The sequence below is a fragment of the Salmo salar genome, chromosome ssa01, assembly GCF_905237065.1.
Source record: "Salmo salar chromosome ssa01, Ssal_v3.1, whole genome shotgun sequence".
Taxonomy (NCBI): Eukaryota; Metazoa; Chordata; class Actinopteri; order Salmoniformes; family Salmonidae; genus Salmo; species Salmo salar.
The window spans coordinates 67,713,727-67,737,392 of record NC_059442.1 but is presented as its reverse complement, the minus strand read 5'-3'; the positions used below and the strand labels follow the sequence as shown (position 1 = coordinate 67,737,392).

General features: G+C 43.5%; 1 protein-coding gene across 1 annotated transcript; it reads right to left on the bottom strand.

The window, feature by feature from the left end:
• Positions 1–228: 228 nt before the first annotated feature.
• LOC106608765 (SPARC) lies at positions 229–21,089 on the bottom strand. Its single transcript, XM_014206892.2, has 9 exons — positions 20,785–21,089; positions 20,253–20,333; positions 11,822–11,894; positions 11,556–11,667; positions 8,692–8,810; positions 8,445–8,599; positions 7,787–7,899; positions 673–767; positions 229–525 (listed from the first exon to the last, which is right to left on the bottom strand). Exons 2-9 carry the CDS (start codon positions 20,313–20,315, stop codon positions 470–472), a joined length of 786 nt encoding a protein of 261 aa, XP_014062367.2. The 5' UTR covers positions 20,316–20,333; positions 20,785–21,089; the 3' UTR covers positions 229–469.
• Between the last annotated feature and the right edge of the window lie 2,577 nt (positions 21,090–23,666).

Genomic DNA, 23,666 nt, shown 5'->3' with positions numbered 1-23,666 from the left:
TCCATTATCCCTCGTTCCCTTCCCTGGTCACGGCGTCTCACACTAAGCTTCCTCGCCTTCCATCATCTCTTTTCCATCTCTTACCTCTATCATAGTATCCCACTGTCTCTGTGAGTCTTTCTCCATCTCTCTTTCCCACAGTAATTGGATGCTTGATCCATGCGACACGTCCTCTTGGTTCTTAATGAGCCCCTCTCTCCTCAGGCCATCCCCATACAGACACTAACGGGGCAGCCAGGTCTCATAGACATTTATTACAGGCCATTTCTCCACACAGATGAATGTACAGTGACCGTCACAAAACAGATGTCGTAAATCAAAAACTGTCACACTCAGTACTGTGTTTGTTAGGGGAGTATGATGCTGGAAGTGGAGAAAAGTGGATCATCTTTGATGCTTATTATTGTAGATAGCAGTGATAAACAGATGCACATGTAGACAAGCGAGAGGAGATGTGTTGATGTCCAGATCAAAGGTGGTTGTTGGGCTTCATGGGACACAGCTTACTGGATCCCATTTTCATAGCTGTCAGAGAGAGAAAGAAACATTTGCTGTAATTTAAAAATTTGCTGTAATCAAATTTTCTTCAATTAAAGATGAAACACACGACACACTAGGATCTACAGGTAATGTAGCATAATTTAGATAGTGAGGGTAAGTGATTGCACCCACACATGAAGTTGTGGAACCAGCTCTCTGAGCGATCCACCAGACAGGAGATCCATTCATGCAGGGTCACCTTACTGTTCTTGTTATGGTCACATGACCTGCTTACAGAGAATATACATAAACAAACATATAGGCCTACTGTTGCAAATACACACACACACACACACACACACACACACACACACACACACACACACACACACACACACACACACACACACACACACACACACACACACACACACACACACACACACACAGGCACACACACAAACACGAAGGGCAAATTAAGCACACAAACACAAAGGACACATGCAAACAAACACATCTGCATACAATATGCACAGACTGACATTTGTCTTCACCCACAAAGAAACATTATCTTTGAAGGGTACCATTTCCATTTGTGCTAATCCACACACAACGGGAAGCTCAGTGGGTAATAAACATTATCATTGCTGGGAATGGCTTGACATTGAGCCGGCCAGCCCCACTCCCACAAAACATGTCACTGCAGACTGGCAGCACACACACAAGATTTACGACTGAGGCGGGAGAGGGGGAGGGGGAGATAGAGAGAGACAGAGATTGAATAGACATAGTAGGAAGGAAAGAGAGCGATTAGGACATGGGTTATGGAGGAGGAAGTGATAGAGGGATGGAAGAGATAGTGAAAAATCGGAAATACATACATTGTCATCCTACAAGAAACATGGTATAGAGGAGATAGACCCGCTGGTTGACCTCTAGGTTACAGAGAGCTGGTAGTCCCATCCACCAAATGACCAGGTGTGAAACAGGGAAGGGACTCAGGGGGTATGCTAATTTGGTATAGAGCAGACCTAACTCACTCCATGGAATTAATAAAAAACAGGAACATTTTACATTTGGCTAGAAATTCAAAAGGAAATGATCTTAACAGAGAAAAATGTCCTCCTGTGTGCCACCTATATCCCCCACTAGAATCCCCATACTTTAATGAAGACAGCTGCTCCATTCTGGAGGGGAAATCAATCATTTCCAGGCCCAGGGACATGTACTAGTCTGTGGCGACCTAAATGCCAGAACCGGACAAGAACCTGACACCCTCAGCACACAGGGGGACAAACACCTGCCTGGAGGTGACAGCATTCCCTCCCCCATATGCCCCCCTAGGCACAACTATGACAACATAACCAACAAAAACGGGTCACAACTCGTGCAGCTCTGTCACATGCTGGGCATGTACATAGTCAATGGTAGGGTTCGAGGGGACTCCTATGGTAGGTACACCTATTACTCATCTCTTGGCAGTAGTACTGTAGGCTAATTTATCACTAACCTCAACCCAGAGTCTCTTAGGGCGTTCACAGTCAGCACACTGACACTCCTATCAGACCACAGCAAAATCACAGTCTACCTGAACAGAGCAATACTCAATCATGAGGCATCAAAGCCAAAGGAACTGAGTAATATTAAGAAATGCTATAGATGGAAGGAATGTAGTGTGGAAACCTATCAAAAAACAATTAGGCAAAAACAAATTCAATCCCTTCTAGACAACTTCCTGGACAAAATGTTCCACTGTAATAGTGAAGGTGTAAATTTGCCAGTAGAAAATGTTAACAGTATATTTGACCTCTCAGCTTCCCTATCTAATCTAAAAAATGTAAACTGAAAACTGAAGAAAATGAACAACAATGACAATGGTTTGATGAAGAATACAAAAACCTAAGAAATAAATTGAGAAACCTGTCCATCCAAAAACATAGAGACCCAGAAAACCTGAGTCTATGCCTTCACTATGGTGAATCACTGAAACAATAAAGAAATACACTACGGAAAAAGAAGGAACAGCACGTCAGAAATCAGCTCAATGTAATTGAAGAATCAATAGACTCTAACCACTTCTGGGAAAATTGGAAAACACTAAACAAACAACAACACAAATAATAATCTATCCAAAATGGAGATGTATGGGTAAACCACTTCTCCAATATTTTTGGCTCTATAACAAAGAACAAACAGCAAAAACATACACATGATCAAATAGAAATCCTAGAATCAACTATTAAAGACTACCAGAACCCACTGGATTCTCCAATTACCTTGAATGAACTACAGGACAAAATAAAAACCCTCCAACCCAAAAAGGCCTGTGGTGTTGATGGTATCCTCAATGAAATATACAGAAAACAAATTCCAATTGGCTATACTAAAACTCTTTAACATCATCCTTAGCGCTGGCATCTTTCCCAATATTTGGAACCAAGGACTGATCACCCCAATCCACAAAAGTGGGGACAAATTTGACCCCAATAACTACCATGGGATATGCGTCAACAGCAACCTTCGGAAAATCCTCTGCATTATCATTAACAGCAGACTCATACATTTCCTCAGTGAAAACAATGTCCTGAGCAAATGTCAAATTGGCTTTTTAGCAAATTATCATACGACAGACCATGTATTCACCCTGCACACCCAATTGACAAACAAACAAACCAAAACAAAGGCAAAGTCTTCTCATGCTTTTTTGATTTCTAAAAAGCCTTAGACTCAATTTGGCATAAGGGTCTGCTATAAAAATTGATGGAAAGTGGTGTTTGGGGAAAAACATACGACGTTATAAAATCCATGTATACAAACAACAAGTGTGCAGTTAAAATAACACACACACATTTCTTCCCACAGGGCCATGGGGTGAGACAGGGATGCAGCTTAATCCCCACCCTCTTCAACATATATATCAACGAATTGGCGAGGGCACTAGAAAAGTCTGCAGCACTCAGCCTCACCCTACTAGAATCTGAAGTCAATGTCTACTGATGATCTGGTGCTTCTGTCACCAACCAAGGAGGGCCTACAGCAGCACCTAGATCTTCTGCACAGATTCTGCCAGACCTGGGCCCTGACAGTAAATCTCAGTCAGACCAAAATAATGGTGTTCCAAAAAAGGTCCAGTCGCCAGGACCACAAATACAAATTCCATCTAGACACATCAGCGCCACAGGTAAATTCCACAAAGCTGTGAACGATCTGAGAGACAAGGCAAGAAGGGCATTCTATGCCATCAAAAGGAACATCAAATTCAACATACCAATTAGGATTTGGCTAAAAATACTTGAATCAGGTATAGAACCCATTGGCCTTTATGGTTGTGAGATCTGGGGTTTGCTCACCAACCAAGATTTCACAAAATGAGACAAACACCAAATTGGGACTCTGCATACAGAATTCTGCAAAAATATCCTCAGTGTACAACGTAAAACACCAAATAACGAACGCAGAGCAGAATTAGGCCGATACCCGCTAATTATCAAAATCCAGAAAAGAGACGGTAAATTATACAACCACCGAAAAGGAAGCGATGCCCAAACCTTCCTTAACAAAGCCATCACCTACAGAGAGATGAACCTGGAGAAGAGTCCCCTAAGCAAGCTGGTATTGAGACTCTGTTCACAAACACAAACAGACCCCAGGACAGCAACACAATTAGACCCAACCAAATCATGAGAAAACAAAAAGATAATTACTTGACAAATTGGAAAGAATTAACAAAAAACAGAGCATACTAGAATGCTATTTGGCCCTAAACAGAGAGTACACAGTGGCAGAATACCTGACTACAGTGACTGACCCAAATTTAAGGAAAGCTTTGACTATGTACAGACTCAGTGAGCATAGCATTGCTGTTGAGAAAGGCTGCCGTAGGCAGACCTGGCTCCCAAGAGAAGACAGGCTATGTGCACACTGCCCACAAAATGAGGTGGAAATTGAGCTGCACTTCCTAACCTCCTGCCAAATGTATGCCCATATTAGAGACACATATTTCCCTCAGATTACACAGATCCACAAAGAATTCGAAAACAAACCCGATTTTGATAAACTCCCATATCTACTGGGTGAAATACCACAGTGTGCCATCACAGCAGAAAGATTTGTGACCTGTTGCCACAAGAAAAGGGCAACCATTGAAGAGCAAACACCATTGTAAATACAACCCAAATGCATGTTTATTTATTTTCCCTTTTGTACTTTAACCATTTGCACATCATTACAACACTATATAAACTCAGCAAAAAAATAAATGTCCCTTTTTAAGGACCCTGTCTTTCAAAGATAATTCGTAAAATTCCAAATAACTTCACAGATCTTCATTGTAAAGGGTTTAAACACTGTTTCTCATGCTTGTTCAATGAACCATAAACAATTAATGAACATGCACCTGTGGAACGGTAGTTAAGACGCTAACAGCTTACAGACAGTAGGCAATTAAGGTCACAGTTATGAAAACTTAGGACACTAAAGAGGCCTTTCTACTGACTCTGAAAAACACAGAAAGAAAGATGCCAGGGTCCCTACTCATCTGCGTGAACGTGCCTTAGGCATGCTACAAGGAGGCATGAGTACTGCAAATGTGGCCAGGGCAATATATTGCAGTCGGTACTGCGAGACACCTAAGACAGCGCTATAGGGAGACAGGACGGACAGGACGGCTGATCATCCTCGCAGTGGCAGACCACGTGTAACAACACCTGCACAGGATCATTACATCTGAACATCACACCCGCGGGACAGGAACAGGATGGCAACAACAACTGCCCGAGTTACACCAGGAACGCCTGTACGCTCCTGTACACTGGAGCGGGATCGATTTGGAGGTGGAGGGTCCGTCACGGTCTGGGGCGGTGTGTCACAGCATCATCGGACTGAGCTTGTTGTCATTGCAGGCAATCTCAATGCTGTGCGTTACAGAGAAGACATCCTCCTCCCTCATGTGGTACCCTTCCTGAAGGCTCATCCTGACATGATCCTCCAGCATGACAATGCTACCAGCCATATTGCTCGTTCTGTGCGTGATTTCCTGCAAGACAGGAATGTCAGTGTTTTGCCATGGCCAGCAAAGAGCCTGGAGCTCAATCCCATTGAGCACGTCTGGGACCTGTTGGATCGGAGGGTGAGGGCTAGGCCCATTCCCCCCAGAAATGTCCGGGAACTTGCAGGTGCCTTGATGGAAGAGTGGGGTAACATCTCACAGCAATAACTGGCAAATCTGGTGCAGTCCATGAGGAGGAGATGCACTGCAGTACTTAATGCAGCTGGTGGCCACACCAGATACTGACTGTTACTTTTGATTTTGACCCCCACTTTGTTCAGGGACACATTATTCAATTTCTGTTAGTCACATGTCTGTGGAATTTGTTCAGTTTTGTCTCAGTTGTTGAATCTTGTTATGTTCATACAAATATTTACACATGTTAAGTTTGCTGAAAATAAACGCAGTTGACAGCGAGATGACGTTTTTTGTTGTTGCTGAGTTTACATAATGTGACATTTGTAATGTCTTTATTCTTTTGGAATTTCTGCGAGTGTAATGTTTACTGTTCATTTGTATTGTTTATTTCACTTTGTATAGTATCTACTTCACTTGCTTGCAATGTTAACATATGTTTCCCATGCCAATAAAGCCCCTTGAATTGAATTGAGGAGAATGATGAGTGGGGAGGGGGGTTGGCTGGTTAGTAGAGGGAGAGGGGGGCTCAGAGGAAGGCTGATTGGCACAGAGGATGTCTGTTGAGGATGGGGTGCAGAGAGCACATGTGAATGGGAGGTGCAACATGGAATGGGGTAAATGCCATGACATGGTGAGACATTTTAACCCTCTACATTCAGGAAATCATTTGACATTCCATTTTGCAAATAGGTAATTGCCCCAAATGTCACATTTTTTCATAACATTCTCAATTAATAAGTTTAATTGATAAGTGTTTTCTTTATTGATTGAGATGGAATTATATTGATAGTTGGCAACTGATAAAGACAATAATGAACATAGTGGGGATTTGTATCTGTCATAATTTGTATGTGGTGCATAGAGGATAAAGTACAGTGAGGGAAAAAAGTATTTGATCCCCTGCTGATTTTGTACGTTTGCCCACTGACAAAGAAATGATTAGTCTATAATTTTAATGGTAGGATTATTTGTTACATTTATTTGAACAGTGAGAGACAGAATAACAACAACAAAACATCCAGAAAAACACATCAAAAATGTTATAAAATGATTTGCATTTTAATGAGGGAAATAAGTATTTGACCCCTCTGCAAAACATGACTTAGTACTTGGTGGCAAAACGATTGTTGGCAATCACAGAGGTCAGACATTTCTTGTAGTTGGCCACCAGGTTTGCACACATCTCAGGAGGGATTTTGTCCCACTCCTCTTCGCACATCTTCTCCAAGTCAGTAAGGTTTTGAGGCTGACATTTGGCAACTCGAACCTTCAGCTCCCTCCACAGATTTTATATGGGATTAAGGTCTGGAGACTGGCTAGGCCACTCCAGGACCTTAATGTTCTTCTTCTTGAGCCACTCCTTTGTTGCCTTGGCCGTGTGTTTTGGGTCATTGTCATGCTGGAATACCCATCCACGACCCATTTTCAATGCCATGGTTGAGGGAAGGAGGTTCTCACCCAAGATTTGACGCTACATGGCTCCGTCCATCGTCCCTTTGATGCGGTGAAGTTGTCCTGTCCCCTTAGCAGAAAAACACCCCCAAAGCATAATGTTTCCACCTCCATGTTTGACGGTGGGGATGGTGTTCTTGGTGTCATAAGCAGCATTCCTCCTCCTCCAAACACGGCGAGTTGAGTTGATGCCAATGAGCTCCATTTTGGTCTCATCTGCCCACAACACTTTCACCCAGTTGTCCTCTGAATCATTCAGATGTTCATTGGCAAACTTCAGACGGGCATGTATACGTATTCTTGAGCAGGGCGACCTTGCGGGCGCTGCAGGATTTCAGTCCTTTACGGCATTGTGTGTTACCAATTGTTTTCTTGGTGACTATGCTGCCTTGAGATCATTGACAAGATCCTCCCGTGTAGTTCTGGGCTGATTCCTCACCGTTCTCATGATCATTGCAACTCCACGAGGTGAGATCTTGCATGGAGCCCCAGGCCGAGGGAGATTTTTTTGTTATTCTGTCTCTCAATGATCAAATAAACCTACCATTAAAATTATAGACAGATCATTTCTTTGTCAGTGGGCAAACGTACAAAATCAGCAGGGGATCAAATACTTTTTTCCCTCACTCTAAATGTGAATGTCTAGTGTGTATTCAGAGTGGGGCTCACTGGAAGAAGAAGTTAGCACATTGCTCGAGAGGCATCCTCTTGTAGCGCAACTTCCTCAGGTCCCTCTGGCTCAGCTTCCCGTCCTTGTTCTTGTCCAGCAGGGCAAACCTCCGCTACACAATTCAGGAAAAGAAAGAGAGGTAACATCTCAGCAGAAGAATATTAAATGACAAAAATGTGCCATTCATGCCCAGGTTCTCCTATTTGGCAATAACTACAAAGAGGATGGACAGAGTGGGAGGGAGGAGGAAGGAGGACAACGAGAAGGTTAAGGATGTGATTTGTTGAATAGATAAAGGAATGGCGAGAGGACAGGAAGGCAGGGATGGGGATATAATATTACCACCCAGTTAACTTTCTTATTGAATAATTGAGTGATTATTGACAGTCTATTTATACTGGGGTTCCTGTAAGCCCCCTCATTCTGAGTTGTGGAAGACCACACAATAAGCTAAACAGGAGCTTGTTAACCTTAGCAATTTAACACCACAACACAAATCATAGTGGTCTTATGCCAAAGTGCTCTCCATGCCCTTCAATATAGTTCATGATAAGTGTAATCAGGTGCAGTAGCACTTGGGTAGAGCTAAATCTTGCAAACACTGCAGCCCTCCAGGACCATAGTTGCCAAGCCCTTTTCTTCTGTCTTGTCTGTTACCTGGGCTAGTTGGGTGCGCTGGGCATGGCTCAGGCAGCTCTGGGGCAGGGCGTAGGGGGCATAAGACTCTCCCATACGACTCAATAGGAGGAACCAGTCCATTAGGCGGTATGGGAATTGGCCATACTCCTCCTCTGTGCAGTTTGCCTTGGGAACTTGGAAACAAACATAAGAAAGCATGAAGTGGGAACTGGACTTGAAGAAGGCTTATTATGTAGGTACAGTACTGTGAGTTTGTGTGTCCTACCAAGACAGGGCCCTATATGAGCCAGTCCAATGCGACGTCTCTTGCGGCAGGCTTCTCTATGCAGCAGACACTCGTTGCCATAGGTCTTTCCCAGAACACTGCACACTGGTGCCCCCTGCCTGCACACACAAATCATTACACGTGTAATGAATAAAGCTTACTTATGCTTATTGATCAAAACAGTTTGCGCATGTATTTTGACACATTTTGTGACGTTTTCATTCATTTTGGTGTTCGGCAGGTTTTTTTGGGGCTATTCGAGAACACAAAATTTTTTCTTGAGGCAAGCTGATGTTCGATAGCCGAAGTCTACGCCCATTCGCCAGTGATTGGTCAACAGTAGGGATTCTTCAATACAGTGTTTGCTGTCATTCAATGACAGATGACTAGTTTTCATGCAATTATTTTCACTTGAGAAATACTGCTCCAAACATCTTAGTTAGATGTACAATTGCGTGACTAAGACCTGCAAAAATTTCTAAATAATTACCAATTTCTTGATCTATCTTAGATCGATTCTGACTATTTTGAGGAAGTGTTACTGTAAGGGAGAACGGGGACGAAAGTTACTCAGAGATTGATAGAGCTAGGTAAATTAGTTGAAATTAAATAGACCGAGAATAGAACTACTGCAATGTTACTTTTGTACCTGCTGGCAGGGTGGGAAGGAAGTAACAGCCATCTCCATGATTCTGGTTTGTAATGGTCATTAACTTTCAGCAAATGTACTATCAGACATAATTTCATGTTTGTGTTGATTTGAATAGTTAATGCAATAGGTTCTGTCACGTCCTGACCAGCAGATGGAGCTATTGTATTAGTTTTGGGGTCAGGACGTGGCAGTTTTGTGTGTGTGAATGTTTGTTGGTGATTGGGACTTCCAATTGAAGGCAGGTGTGTTGAGTTGCCTTTGATTGGAAGTCCTAAATAGGTGTGTGTGTGTTTTTCTTTGGGGTTGTGGGTAGTTGTTTTGCACTGCGTATGTTAGCCTGCAAACTGTTGCTGTCGTGTTATTGTTTTCCTGTGGATGCCTTACTTGAGTCTATTAAAGTATGAGTATTGACAGTCTCGCTGCGCCTTGGTCCTCTTCTCTCCAGTACGACATTTTCCGTGACGAGTACGACATTTTTTGTGACAGAACTACCCACCACCAAAGGACCAAGCAGCGGAAGAACGAGGAGGAACAATGGACCTGGGAGGACAAGTTAAGGGAGCTAAGGGAACCCGAGAGGCAGCCCCAAGATTTTTTTGGGGGGGGGGCATAAGGGCTGTTTGACGGGGCAAGGATGGAGCCCCAGGCCAGCTCCCCGCACTAGCCCTGAGGTGCGTGTCTCCAGGCTGGCACATCTAGTACCAGCCCCACGCATCAGGCGTCTAGTGCGTCAGCCCAGCCTCGCCAGTCAAGAGTCACCAGAGCTGCCCGCCAGTCAAGAGTCACCAGAGCTGCCTGCCAGTCAAGAGTCACCAGAGCTGCCCGCCAGTCATAAGTCGCCAGAGCTGCCCGCCAGTCGTAAGTCGCCAGAGCTGCCCGCCAGTCGTAAGTCGCTAGAGCTGCCCGCCAGTCGTAAGTCGCCAGAGCTGCCCGCCAGTCAAGAGTCGCCAGAGCTGCCCGCCAGTCAAGAGTCGCCAGAGCTGCCCGCCAGTCGTAAGTCACCAGAGCTGCCTACCAGTCAGGAGCCGCCAGAGCCGCCCGCTAGTCAGGAGCCGCCAGAGCCGCCCGCTAGTCAGGAGATGCCAGAGTGGCCCGTCTGCCCGGAGATGCCAGAGTGGCCCGTCTGCCCGGAGCCGCCAGAGTGGCCTGACTGCCCGGAGCCGCTAGAGTGGCCCGACTGCCCGGAGCCGCCAGAGTGGCCCGACTGCCCGGAGCCGCCAGAGTGGCCCGACTGCCCGGAGCCGCCAGAGTGGCCCGACTGCCGGAGCCGCCAGAGTGGCCCGACTGCCCGGAGCCGCCAGAGTGGCCCGACTGCCCTCCGGCCCAGCCCGAGTGGCCCTCCTGTCCTCCGGCCCAGCCCGAGAGGCCCTCGTGTCCTCCGGCCCAGCCCGAGTGGCCCTCCTGTCCTCCGGCCCAGCCCGAGGGGCCCTCCTGTCCTCCGGCCCAGCCCGAGGGGCCCTCCCGTCCTCCGGCCCAGCCCGAGGGGCCACCGAAGTGGGCGACGCCGAGGGTGGAGCAAGGTCCACGTCCTGCACCTGAGCCACCTCCAGGATAGGTGGGTTGGGGAGGGAGGGTGTAGCACAGTGCCGTCGTTGACGGCAGCCACCCTCCCTTCCCTCCCTTATTGTTTAGGGGTTATTGTTTAATGGGTTTTGTTGGGGATTTTTTTTGTTGTTGTGTGTTTTCTGTTGGTAGGTGCATTCCGGGGTCTGCACCTTGGGGGGGGGGGGGGTACTGTCACATCCTGACCAGCAGATGGAGCTATTGTATTAGTTTTGGGGTCAGGACGTGGCAGTTTTGTGTGTGTGAATGTTTGTTGGTGATTGGGACTTCCAATTGAAGGCAGGTGTGTTGAGTTGCCTTTGATTGGAAGTCCTATATAGGTGTGTGTGTTTTTCTTTGGGGTTGTGGGTAGTTGTTTTGCACTGTGTTTGTTAGCCTGCAAACTGTTGCTGTCGTGTTATGGTTTTCCTGTGGATGCCTTACTTGAGTCTATTAAAGTATGAGTATTCACAGTCTCGCTGCGCCTTGGTCCTCTTCTCTCCAGTACGACATTTTCCGTGACGAGTACGACATTTTTTGTGACAGGTTCGTAATTTATGAAAATGAACATCGCAATGTTGTGCAACCACAATATTTTGCCTTAGAATATTAATCGGTGTAATGCACCTGTCTTGAATATAACTGAATTAAGTTTGTGGTGTGGCCCTACCATGGGCAGGTCTTCGGACACACACACTTTGGGACGAGGACTCTGTTGTCCTGCACCACTTGGCACCAGGAGCCCATTGGACTGTGACACTTCAGCAGCTCACACAGTTGGACTGGGACATGGGGAGGGATGGAGGGAGAAATGGAGAAACAGTGGAGGAAGTGACTGTCACTAGGCTTTAAATATTAACTGAGTTTGTGCATGAATTTAATGTTGGATGTAAACCAACTAGGACAGAGTTAACAAAGACAGCAGACTTGTCTCACCTGGGTCCACTCTACCCAGGTATGGTCTCAGACTGTCCTCAGCCTGCCTTTGTTTGCGCTGGGATCTTCCTCCCTGAACAACACACAGAATTCAGGAGCAAAAAGAGACAGACCGCTATGTTATCAGTTTGTAACTTTGAATAGACCCAGAACATGTGTTGTCTTTTCATGCTGTGATCTTTGAGGCCGCTGTACTAGTACAGCATATTTAAGGCCCTATCCACTCAACATGAGTTGATAACTTCAATTGCTCTGTTCTGGAGAAATACTTTTTTATTGAATTATATTTTAGGTGGTTGGGTTCTCAGACAAATAGAGGCCAACCAACAGTCAGAGCCTCTCCCAAATTATTAGATGTCTCTTCAACCATAATAAATATGTACATGCCTGCCTGCCTAAAGCGGCGCAGGTCCTAATCCAGGCACTTGTCATCTCCCGTCTGGATTACTGCAACTCGCTGTTGGCTGGGCTCCCTGCCTGTGCCATTAAACCCCTACAACTCATCCAGAACGCCGCAGCCCGTCTGGTGTTCAACCTTCCCAAGTTCTCTCACGTCACCCCGCTCCTCCGCTCTCTCCACTGGCTTCCAGTTGAAGCTCGCATCCGCTACAAGACCATGGTGATTGCCTACGGAGCTGTGAAGGGTACGGCACCTCCATACCTTCAGGCTCTGATCAGGCCCTACACCCAAACAAGGGCACTGCGTTCATCCACCTCTGGCCTGCTGGCCCCCTACCTCTGAGGAAGCACAGTTCCCGCTCAGCCCAGTCAAAACTGTTCGCTGCTCTGGCACCCCAATGGTGGAACAAGCTCCCTCACGACGCCAGGACAGCGGAGTCAATCACCACCTTCCGGAGACACCTGAAACCCCACCTCTTTAAGGAATACCTAGGATAGGATAAAGTAATCCTTCTAACCCCCCCCTTAAAAGATTTAGATGCACTATTGTAAAGTGGTTGTTCCACTGGATATCATAAGGTGAATGCACCAATTTGTAAGTCGCTCTGGATAAGAGCGTCTGCTAAATGACTTAAATGTAATGTAAATGTAAATGTAAATAAAATTGTATTTTACTTGTCACATGCTTCATAAACAACAGGTGTAGACTAACAGTGAAATGCTTACTTACGGGTCCTTCGTCAACAATGCAGGGTTAAAGATAAAAAATAAAATATAAATAGTGACACGAGGAAATACACTGTGAATAACAAATAACAATGACAAGTAAAAATAACATGGCTATATTCAGGGAGTACCAGTACCGAGTTGATGTGCGAGGTAATTGAGGTAGTTATTTGCATATAGTTAGGGTTAAAGTGACTGGGCAATAGGATAGATAATAGACAGTAGCAGCAGCATGTAGCCATTTGATTAGCTATTTAGCAGTCTTGTTTAGCAGTCTTATTGCTAGGGGGTAAAAGCTGTTTAGGGTCCTGTTGGTTCCAGACTTGGTGCACTGGTACTGTTTGCCGTGTGGTATCGGTGAGAACAGTCTATAGCTTGGGTGGCTAGAGTCTTTGAAAATGTTTTGGGCCTTCCTATTACACCGCCTGGTATGGAGGTCCTGGATGGCAGGGAGCTCAGCCCCAGTGATATACTGGGCCGTACTCACCACCCTTTTTTAACGCCTTTCGGTCGGGTGTCTTGCAGTTGCCATCAGTCAAGATGCTCTCAATGGTGCAGCTGTATAACGTTTTGAGGATCTGAGGGCCCATGCCAAATCTCAGCCTTCTGAGGGGGAAGAGGCGCTTTCCAGTGCTGCATTTGTAAATTGGGAGGTGCCAGAATAAAAAGTAAGCGCGAGAAGGGGGTGACCTGGAGAGTTCTGAGGTACCAGAACGCATTACAAAAAAAATTACAAAATAATCACCTTTATAGTAAAGCATTGCGTGCATATCATCTCATTTGTGTAGTGGCATAGAACAGTAGAGTAGAGGCACTTACAGAAGTTGCACATATGGGGAACATTTTTAGTAGCCTAGGGTGCGGGAAAAATGTGACCTTTTATAAATGCATTTCATTCAATTCTACATAATTTTACATGAATGGAGACTTTGGCAGAGTATTTTTTAATACCGCACATATGATCGAAATGGCAGGGTACTTTGACACTGACAAACTGAGAATCTGAAATCAATAAAAATGACCTTGTCTTGAATCCATCAATAGCCTAGGCCCAGGTGTGTGGAGACACATATTATAGGCTACAATATGATAAGGAAATTATAGTCCTAAAAATGGCGATGGCTGATGGCTCCTGCCAAAAGCCTATCTCTCCCTTGTTTTACTTTGTAAAACAATATTTGGAAGTTGACCAAATATTTAGGTAGCCTACAGCATAGCGTATTCTCTTTTCAGCAGGAGCCATTTGCTTTCTAAACTGTTTTCCCTCGATTGAATTTGAAATATTGCGAATGGCCTGTTTTGTCTGCATGTTGTTTTTTTCACTGACAGATTTGCCGTGCGTTCCTGACTGTAGGCTATTCCTGTCATTGGGCTACAATCAACAGCTAGGTTATTTTTTTTAAGAAACTATTGATCTGCTTTTGCTAAATTATAGGCCTTCTCATGGTGTAGTTGCCTATTCTGAATAATTTCATGCATTTCTGAACAGACAGCAGTAATTATATACTTTTAGCAAATGTATTTCAATTTATCAGGGGTGCTGCAGTTCCTTCAGAAACCTTCGTGCAATTCTATAAGAAAATACATGATGAAGTGCAATGCTGGAGAGATGAGAGTTGCAGGCTCATTTCTATCAGAGCAGTGAGGGAGAGAGATCATATAAAGTGAATCTCATTCTAGCTATGTGAGAGAAACTGTACTGGCGTGCTTCTCACACAGCCACAGCCAAACGTTGGTCTCAATCATAGGTTACAATGTTACGCAAACCATAAACCCAGACAGGCCCATCCCGAATCAACCTTTACAATATTAGGCCCCGGCTGAAAATCTACTTTTTCACGTTATGTTTTTTGTGGGTTTGGGATAATTAACGGAAGAGGAATTTTTACATTGCAAGAACTGAGAAAAAAAATGTCATGCCACGAGAGGTACCGGATCCGGCCAAATAGGTTCCGGTGTTGTGGGGAAAAGCTCCCCCCTGACAGAATTCAACCCCCCCTCAATTCTTCATTGCTGCGACTTGCTTGAACACGCACACACTCAATTCTTCATTGCTGCGACTTGCTTACTAGTTTAAATTTCTGATCACGTTAGGCTGCTTTTAATTATTTTTTTTTATTATGTTGGTTAATCGCGGGGAAGCACTAATAATGTCTGCAGTTTTCGGTTTGGCTATAAACATCCTATATGTTTAAAAGAACACACATACATTAATTATTCATTTAGGTTGCCTATCCTGATTTGATGTTTGTTTCGAAATAAAATATTTGACTCTGATGTGTGCCACAGAAAGAATTTGACTCTAGCCACAAAATTAAGGAAATTAGAAGGGAGGGAGGATTTCGGAAAGGCTATTTTATTGCCTGCCGAAATCCCCCCCCCCCCCCTTCTGTTTTGGGACTGCAAGGCCTGGCACACTTTAGAATCATTCTGGTAGCTCATCTTTCCCTGCTGGAATCCCTGCATTCTCAGATTCACATCTGTTATTAATCTCTATATTGTAATCAATTGTCACGTTCTGACCAGCAGAGGGCGTAATTGTGTTAGTCTTGGTCAGGATGTGGCAGGTGGTTTGTGTTTGTTAAATGTTGTGTTGGTGATTGGGACTTCCAATTGAAGGCAGGTGTGTTGAGTTGCCTTTGATTGGAAGTCCTATATAGGTGTGTGTGTTTTTCTTTGGGGTTGTGGGTGGTTGTCCTTGCACTGCATTGTATGTGCCTGCAAGACTGTTGCTGTTGTAAGTACTGTTTATTGTTGTTTTCAAGTGGATGCTTTACGTGTTTTATTTAATAAACATGAGTGTCCACAATCCCGCTGCGCCTTGGTCCTCTTCTCTCCATGACAACTATTGTGACATCAATAAAGTTTTTCAAAATGCTGTACTTTTATTAACATATACAGTTGAAGTCGGAAGTTTACATACACTTAGGTTGGAGTCATTAAAACTCCACTCCACTAATTTCTTGTTAACAAACTATAGTTTTGGCAAGTCGGTTAGGACATCTACTTTGTGCATGACACAAGTAATTTTTCCAACAATTGTTTACAGACAGATTATTTCACTTATAATTCACTGTATCACAATTCCAGTGGGTCAGAAGTTCCATACACTAAGTTGACGGTACCGTTAAACAACTTGGAAAATTCCAGAAAATGATGTCATGGCTTTAGAAGCTTCTGATAGGCTAATTGACTTAATTTGAGTCAATTGGAGGTGTACCTGTGGATGTATTTCAAGGCCTACCTTTAAACTCAGTGCGTCTTTGCTTGACATCATGGGAAAATCAACAGAAATCAGCCAACACCTCAGAAAAACAATTGTAGACCTTCACAAGTCTGGTTCATCCTTGGGAGCAATTTCCAAACGCCTGAAGGTACCACATTCATCTGTTCAAACAATAGTACACAAGTATAAACACCATGGGACCACGTAGCCGTCGTACCCCTTAGGAAGGAGACGCATTCTGTCTCCTAGAGATGAACGTACTTTGGTGCAAAAAGTGCAAATCAATCCCAGAACAACAGCAAAGGACCTTGTGAAGAAGCTGGAGGAAGCAGGTACAAAAGTATCTATATCCACAGTAAAATGAGTCATATATCGACATAACCTGAAAGGCCGCTCAGCAAGAAAGAAGCCACTGCTCCAAAACCGCCATAAAAAAGCCAGACTACGGTTTACAACTGCACATGAGGACAAAGATCATACTTTTTGGAGAAATGTCCTCTGGTCTGATGAAACAAAAATATAACTATTTGGTCATAATGACCATTGTTATGTTTGGAGGAAAAAGGGGGAGGCTTGCAAGCTGAAGAACACCATCCCAAAAAGCATGGGGGTGGCAGCATCATGTTGTGGGGTGCTTTGCTGCAGGAGGGACTGGTGCACTTCACAAAATAGATGGCATCATAAGGCAGGAATATTATGTGGATATATTGAAGCAACATCTCAAGACATCAGTCAGGAAGTTAAAGCTTGGTCGCAAATGGGTCTTCCAAATGGACAATGACCCCAAGCATACTTCCAAAGTTGTGGCAAAATCGCTTAAGGACAACAAAGTCAGGGTATTGGAGTGGCCATCACAAAGCCACGACCTCAACCCCATAGAAAATATGTGGGCAGAACTGAAAAAGTGTGTGCGAGCAAGGAGGCCTTCAAACCTGACTCAGTTACACCAGCTCTGTCAGGAGGAATGGGCCAAAATTCACCCAACTTATTGTGGGAAGCTTGTGGAAGGCTACCTGAAATGTTTCACCCAAGTTAAACAATTTAAAGGCAAAGCTACCAAATACTAATTGAGTGTATGTAAACTTCTGACCCACAATCATTCTCTCTACTATTATTCTGACATTTCACATTCTTAAAATAAAGTGGTGATCCTAACTGACCTAAGAAAGGGAATTTATACTAGGATTAAATGTCAGGGATTGTGAAAAAGTGAGTTTACATGTATTTGGCTAAGGTGTATGTAAACTTCCGACTTCAACTGTATGTTCAGATCATTCCTGAGAGAGAAGGGGCGTAATATCTCCAGATGGGCGTGTGGTACCCTTCCTCACCCATGCCAACCATCTGTTACTTCTTGTGGGGTCCTTCCCTTGAAAGTAAGTTTGAGAGTATAAGTAATGCACAATTCATCTACTGAAAATATACTGACTAACAGGCAAACAGAACTGTCAAATTATAGTATGTATAGCTGTGTCGTTGTATACTTGCGAATTATAATCTTAAGTGTAACAACTTTGTTGGGGAAAATTTAAATGCCAATCACATTTTTTTCATAGTTTGCTGAATGTGTTCTGAAGGAGGAGTTGATTGTCCTTTCAAATACGGATAAAGATGTCAACATCATGATAGAAAAAATAGCAGTCACTCTCCTCCAAAACATTGGTATGTTCAATTTTTTATTTAATATAATTATAGATAAAAAAACAACATTTTTATGGATCTTTCAAGGTTATCTTTGATCCAACGACTAGATGGCCACTAAAACACATGTATTTAAATGATTTTGTTACAAGAAACCTATACTGTTCCCTGTTCCCCGTTTGCTCAGAAAAATACATGTAAAGATATATAGACTACTTGACATTATGTTTTGCTAGATGACCTGAGCCAGCTGTGCCACTTCTGTGGGGAGGTGGACAATAATGAGGAAGACACTAACTGTGTAATTGCTTGTTCACTTCTAAAGGCACAGTTTTACGAGAACAAATTTGTATAAGCAGTAATATTTCTAGAGGTAGTATTATCAGCTTTGTCTGATACTGAAATAATTGTAATTCCAGAAAATGTATTTAAAGTTTTAAATATATTAACATTTTTCATCATAAATTTCAGATTGGTTGTGATCGCAGGCCACGATGGTTCCACCAGTCCTGTATGAAAACCATCCCACCATTGGAGGATTATGTCTGCGTTGCCTGTGAGGACTAGGTTAGGCTTGAGTTCCAGGCGACGGTATCACCTGGAAAACTTTCCATAAAAGTGGACTAAATGTTCAGTCGAGCTGTTGCAACTTTCCAATTTGTTTATTTGATTTATTGTCATTATATCTTATTATGCAAAGATTTACATTTGTATTTCCTATTTAATGTTTGTTAACAAACTTAACTTTCTGAGATGTTATTGTGTTATTGTGTCTTTATTTTCTTAAAAATTACAAAATGTTTCTTTAGACTCTAATTTTGCTTTCTGTGGCACACACTACTGGTCAAGATGAGCTACCAGAATGATTCTAAAGTGTGCCAGGCCTTGCAGTCCCAAAATAGAAGAGGGGGGGGATTTCGGCAGGCAAGAAAATAGCTTTGCCGAACCCCCCCGCCCCCCTTTTAATTCCCTTAACTTTGTGGCTAGACTCAAGTACTTTCTGTGGCACACATCAGAGTCAAATACTTTCTATAGAACAAACTTCACATCAGGATAGGCAACCTAAATGAATAATTAATGTATGTGTGTTATATTAAACATAGAGGGAGTAAAATGTAGGTAAGCAATAAACATTTCAGAACAACTATTAGTCGAATAAGACACGGGAGAGATGACGCATTTTGGCAAGGAGATATATTTATGGATTAATACACTTGAAACAACATGCCAAAGCGAAAATCTGCAGACATTACTAGTGTCTCCCCCGCGATCAAACCGACATAAGAATTTAATGAAATGCAGCGTAACGTGATCATAAATCTCAACTAACAATCAAGTCACAGCAATGAAGAATTGAGTGCGTGCGAGTTTTGCAAAGGGGGGGAGAGTTCTGGCAGGGGGGAGCTTTTCGGCACAACACCTGAACAAAACAGTCCAAAACGGAGAGGTGCCGGGTCCCAGCAGGATCTGGCTCAAATTAAGCGCTGGCTCTTTCATGCCCTCTTCACAACTGTGTGAGTGTGTGTGGACCATGTTAATTCTTTAGTGATGTGGACACCGAGGAACTTGAAGGTCTCAACCCGCTCCACCACAGCCCCATCAACATTATCAGTCTGCCACTGATCATTTTTTAAAATATTCAAGCCAATCCAGTGTCCATAAGTTATTTCACTTTATATATGGAAGCTATATGGATTGATGGCTTTTTTTGAGTATATGGAAGCTTGACTGGCACAAAAACAGCCCCCCACCCCTGAATCTATCCTCAATCTACTACAGGGGCTTTGTAGTCTGAGCCAGACCCACATCTGCCCTTAACATATGCTCCATTCTAATGAGAAACATGTGTATTGTGACCCAAAATTCTGGAGCCTCAGCTCCCAAAGCCCAATTTAACACAAATGTATCGCCTAAAAACTCCAACTCGATTCTATTTCGATAACAAACAGAGAAATGTTGGTTTACCTTCATCTAATTCCAAAATGTGGGACCATTTCTCAATGTGTATGCTACAAGCTTTCCTACTTCAGTAAGCCCAAATATTTTTCCTTCTGTTGGTTTGACATGCCAAGTGATTTCCTCAGCTGTACACACATTTTTACCTGGTGCCTGGCTGGATATTAAAGTATGCATTGACTTCTATGAACAGTTCTCAATGTATAACAGTCCCACCTTTCCGTACCACCTGGGATGGAAATATACATTTCTCAGGTTACCAGGGGTGTATTCAGTGAAATGAAACATTTAGAACGCTGCAGATAAATATGTAATGAATAGAGCTTACAGCATTTAGTATTCTACATGACAGACCATAGACTGTGACAGACAGACAATCATATTGTATGTTCTATAACATTTCTGTCCGAACCTTCTGTAACATTGTACTCTTTTGAACAGGTCCCAGCCTCCTAATGTAATGAGGAGAAAGGTTATACTCACCATGGCCAGGTCAGGGTGAATGGTCAGGACCAGCAGGCAGAGCAGGTTCATAGTCAGGTGCATCGTGGTCAAGATGGCAGGCTGACCGCAGGAGAAAGGAGTTTCTAACAGGTCAATTCATCTGTAATACCACTTGTATATCAAACGAATAAAATAAATAATCTAAACATTCAAACAATATCCTTTTATATGATTTTTATGCACACACTAAAACAAATGAAGTAACTGAGGAGTGAAAGACAATACAACTTTCAGATTGTCAATTTATCCATAAATGCTTGTATAACAGACACATATTTCTTAATTTTCTCCTTCCCTAATGCAGCGTATTTATTGTAATTTCCCTCCATTATTTACCAGTCATTCCAATAATGTAGAATAAAACAATGAAGCTCAGTCAGAAGAAAGCAATAATTTCCCATTACTGTACTGTAGGAGCCAGATTGAGTTACATGGAGAGGACATTAGACATCAACAGAGGAAGTCATTATATGGAACAAGTCATGTTCCTCCACTGCTTCAAAAATCTTACCAGTTTCACTTGCTTCTGTCCTCCGTTGCTATTCCCCTTGTTCTCCTGCGTCTTGCCAGCTGCATAGCTTTTCCTCTCCTATTCACACACTTTTTGAAGGTATCTGTTTTTATGTGCCAATTCTGCTCCCATACTTTCTCTCTCCTTTTATTTGATTGTCTATTTTTACATTTTTACCTTATCTGCCCCTCCTCCCTCCTTTCTGCCTCCTCCTCTAACCGAAATGTTCCCTCACTTCAGTTCACATTATCCCCCGTTGAGAGGCCACATCAGCAGACCCAAAATACTCAGAGCAAAATACTTCAGTCATTAGTCAGTCAATCAATTAGACAAAAACAGAAAATGCTATTCAAGACATAGGTAAAGGTAACTGTTGAAAGAGAGTGTATGAATAGGGCTTAACTGTACCTATGATGTAGAAAGAGGAAGAGTGAATGAGTGAGTGAGAGAGATGGGGGAGGGCAAGAGACTTAGAGACAGAGAGACAGAGAGACACAGAGACACACAGAGAGAGAGAGAGAGAGAGAGAGAGAGAGAGAGAGAGAGAGAGAGAGAGAGAGAGAGAGAGAGAGAGAGAGAGAGATATGTATTGTCTGAGCCCATGTGCTCTCTGGCCTGTAAATATGTCTGTGAACGAGTGCCAACCTCAATGAGAACCAGTTTCCCTTCCCTACAAACCTGTCATCGTGCACACCTCAAATACACTGCAGAGGTGAATGGGGATAATAGCAACTTTTGTATGTTCAGTGTTGTGAAAGAATGAAGCCCATAGCAATTACTATCCTCCATTTTCAGAGAACCTCATAGGTATGAACATACATTTATCTTCATCAATCCTCATAAAGGAACAAACTTTGCACAGTTTGTCAGGGCTGAAGATACTGATGTGGGGAGGAAAGCTCCCACTTAGCCCAGTCCAAGCTCTTCTCTGTCCTGGCACCTTAATGGTGGAACCAGCTTCCCTCACAGCAGAGTCCCTGCCCATCTTCCGAAAACATCTACATCTGAAACCCTACCTCTCTATGTATATCTTAAATAATCTCATAATCCACCCCTCTTGTACCCCCAAACATACAAAAAAGCCTTTTGTGAACTAACACTCGCACTTGACTCTTTTCCCCTCTACTCGCACTGACTTTGCTGATAGCTACTTTATTGAAGAAAAATTTACTTACTATGACTGTGATATGTGGTTGTCCCACCTAGCTATCTTAAAATGAATGCACTATAAATTACTAAAATGTAAAAAATGTGGGGAACGACTTAGTGAGTAGGCCACAGGGGTATTCAACTCTTACCCTATGAGGTCCGAAGCCTGCTGGTTTTACATTTACATTTACATTTAAGTCATTTAGCAGACGCTCTTATCCAGAGCGACTTACAAAATGGTGCATTCACCTTATGATATCCAGTGGAACAACCACTTTACAATAGTGCATCTAAATCTTTTAAGGGGGGGGGTAGAAGGATTACTTTATCCTATCCTAGGTATTCCTTAAAGAGGTGGGGTTTCAGGTGTCTCCGGAAGGTGGTGATTGACTCCGCTGTCCTGGCGTCGTGAGGGAGCTTGTTCCACCATTGGGGTGCCAGAGCAGCGAACAGTTTTGACTGGGCTGAGCGGGAACTGTGCTTCCTCAGAGGTAGGGGGGCCAGCAGGCCAGTGGTGGATGAACGCAGTGCCCTTGTTTGGGTGTAGGGCCTGATCAGAGCCTGAAGGTATGGAGGTGCCGTTCCCTTCACAGCTCCGTAGGCAATCACCATGGTCTTGTAGCGGATGCGAGCTTCAACTGGAAGCCAGTGGAGAGAGCGGAGGAGCGGGGTGACGTGAGAGAACTTGGGAAGGTTGAACACCAGACGGGCTGCGGCGTTCTGGATGAGTTGTAGGGGTTTAATGGCACAGGCAGGGAGTTTTCTGTCTTACCTAATAAGTAATAGCACACAGCTGGTGTCCCAGGTCTAAATCAGTCCCTGATTAGAGAGGAACAATGAAAATAATGCAGTGGAACTGGCTTCAATGTCCAGAGTTGAGTTTGATGGGGCTAGGTTATCAATGTCAGGAGAAGCTTAACACTGTCATCTTGTGGCCATTATGATGCACGACTACTATATTTTGGGTGAATGAGTTTGTTGATGGTACTGTATACAGTACATGGTACAACAGCAGAACCTCAATTATTATTCCGAACTTTGAGTTAGCTAACCTAATTTCTCTATTTTCTTTCTGAATTAAATGCTCTCAGATTTCTCACTAGATTAAAATGTCATGACCTTCTGAAACTTCGCTTGAAACGCATGATCGTCAAAGGGGATTTGAGAGCGAACTGGAGTGGAAAGAAAACGTACTGTCATCCCTCTGAAAACAGTTCAGAGTTTGTGTGAGAGAGTGAGTGTGTGAGTGAGAGAATTTCTCCAATCTCTTATTTTCATGATTACATGTTTTTTTTGCAAATCTTATAAACACCTTACTCTCTGATAACACATTATGGTAGCATAAACCTGCTATCTATACTGTAGCAGCCTATATCCCAAAATGTGCACAAAACCTGATACCAGTTAGCGCGCGCACAAGAGAGCGGGAGGAAAGTATGACAGCTGACGTCAGTGTCAACAGCGCTACAGTAGACTACAGAATGGTTGAGGTCGAAGCTGGGTGAGGGCTGAAAAACAGGTAGAATAGTTATTTAAATGAATATAGAGATAGCCCTACAACATTTCCAATGACTTGTACTTCTGTTACCGCACCGTTCAAACGGTTGTTTTATGAAACAAACCATTTGCACCACTTATTATCGTACACGTTGAGATTAGAGGTGTCGCCAAGCCATTGAGATCCAGGTGACTTCCGAACGCTCCGCCCATCGAGTAGAAGAGGATGTTGTTTT

Coding starts and splice junctions, on each gene's coding strand:
- LOC106608765 (XM_014206892.2), bottom strand. CDS start 20,315: ATGCACCTGACTATGAACCTGCTCTGCCTGCTGGTCCTGACCATTCAC. Junction 8,600..8,691: donor TCATATAGGGCCCTGTCTTG/GTAGGACACACA, acceptor TTTGTTTCCAAG/TTCCCAAGGCAAACTGCACA. Junction 526..672: donor CTGGTTCCACAACTTCATGT/GTGGGTGCAATC, acceptor TCTCTCTGACAG/CTATGAAAATGGGATCCAGT.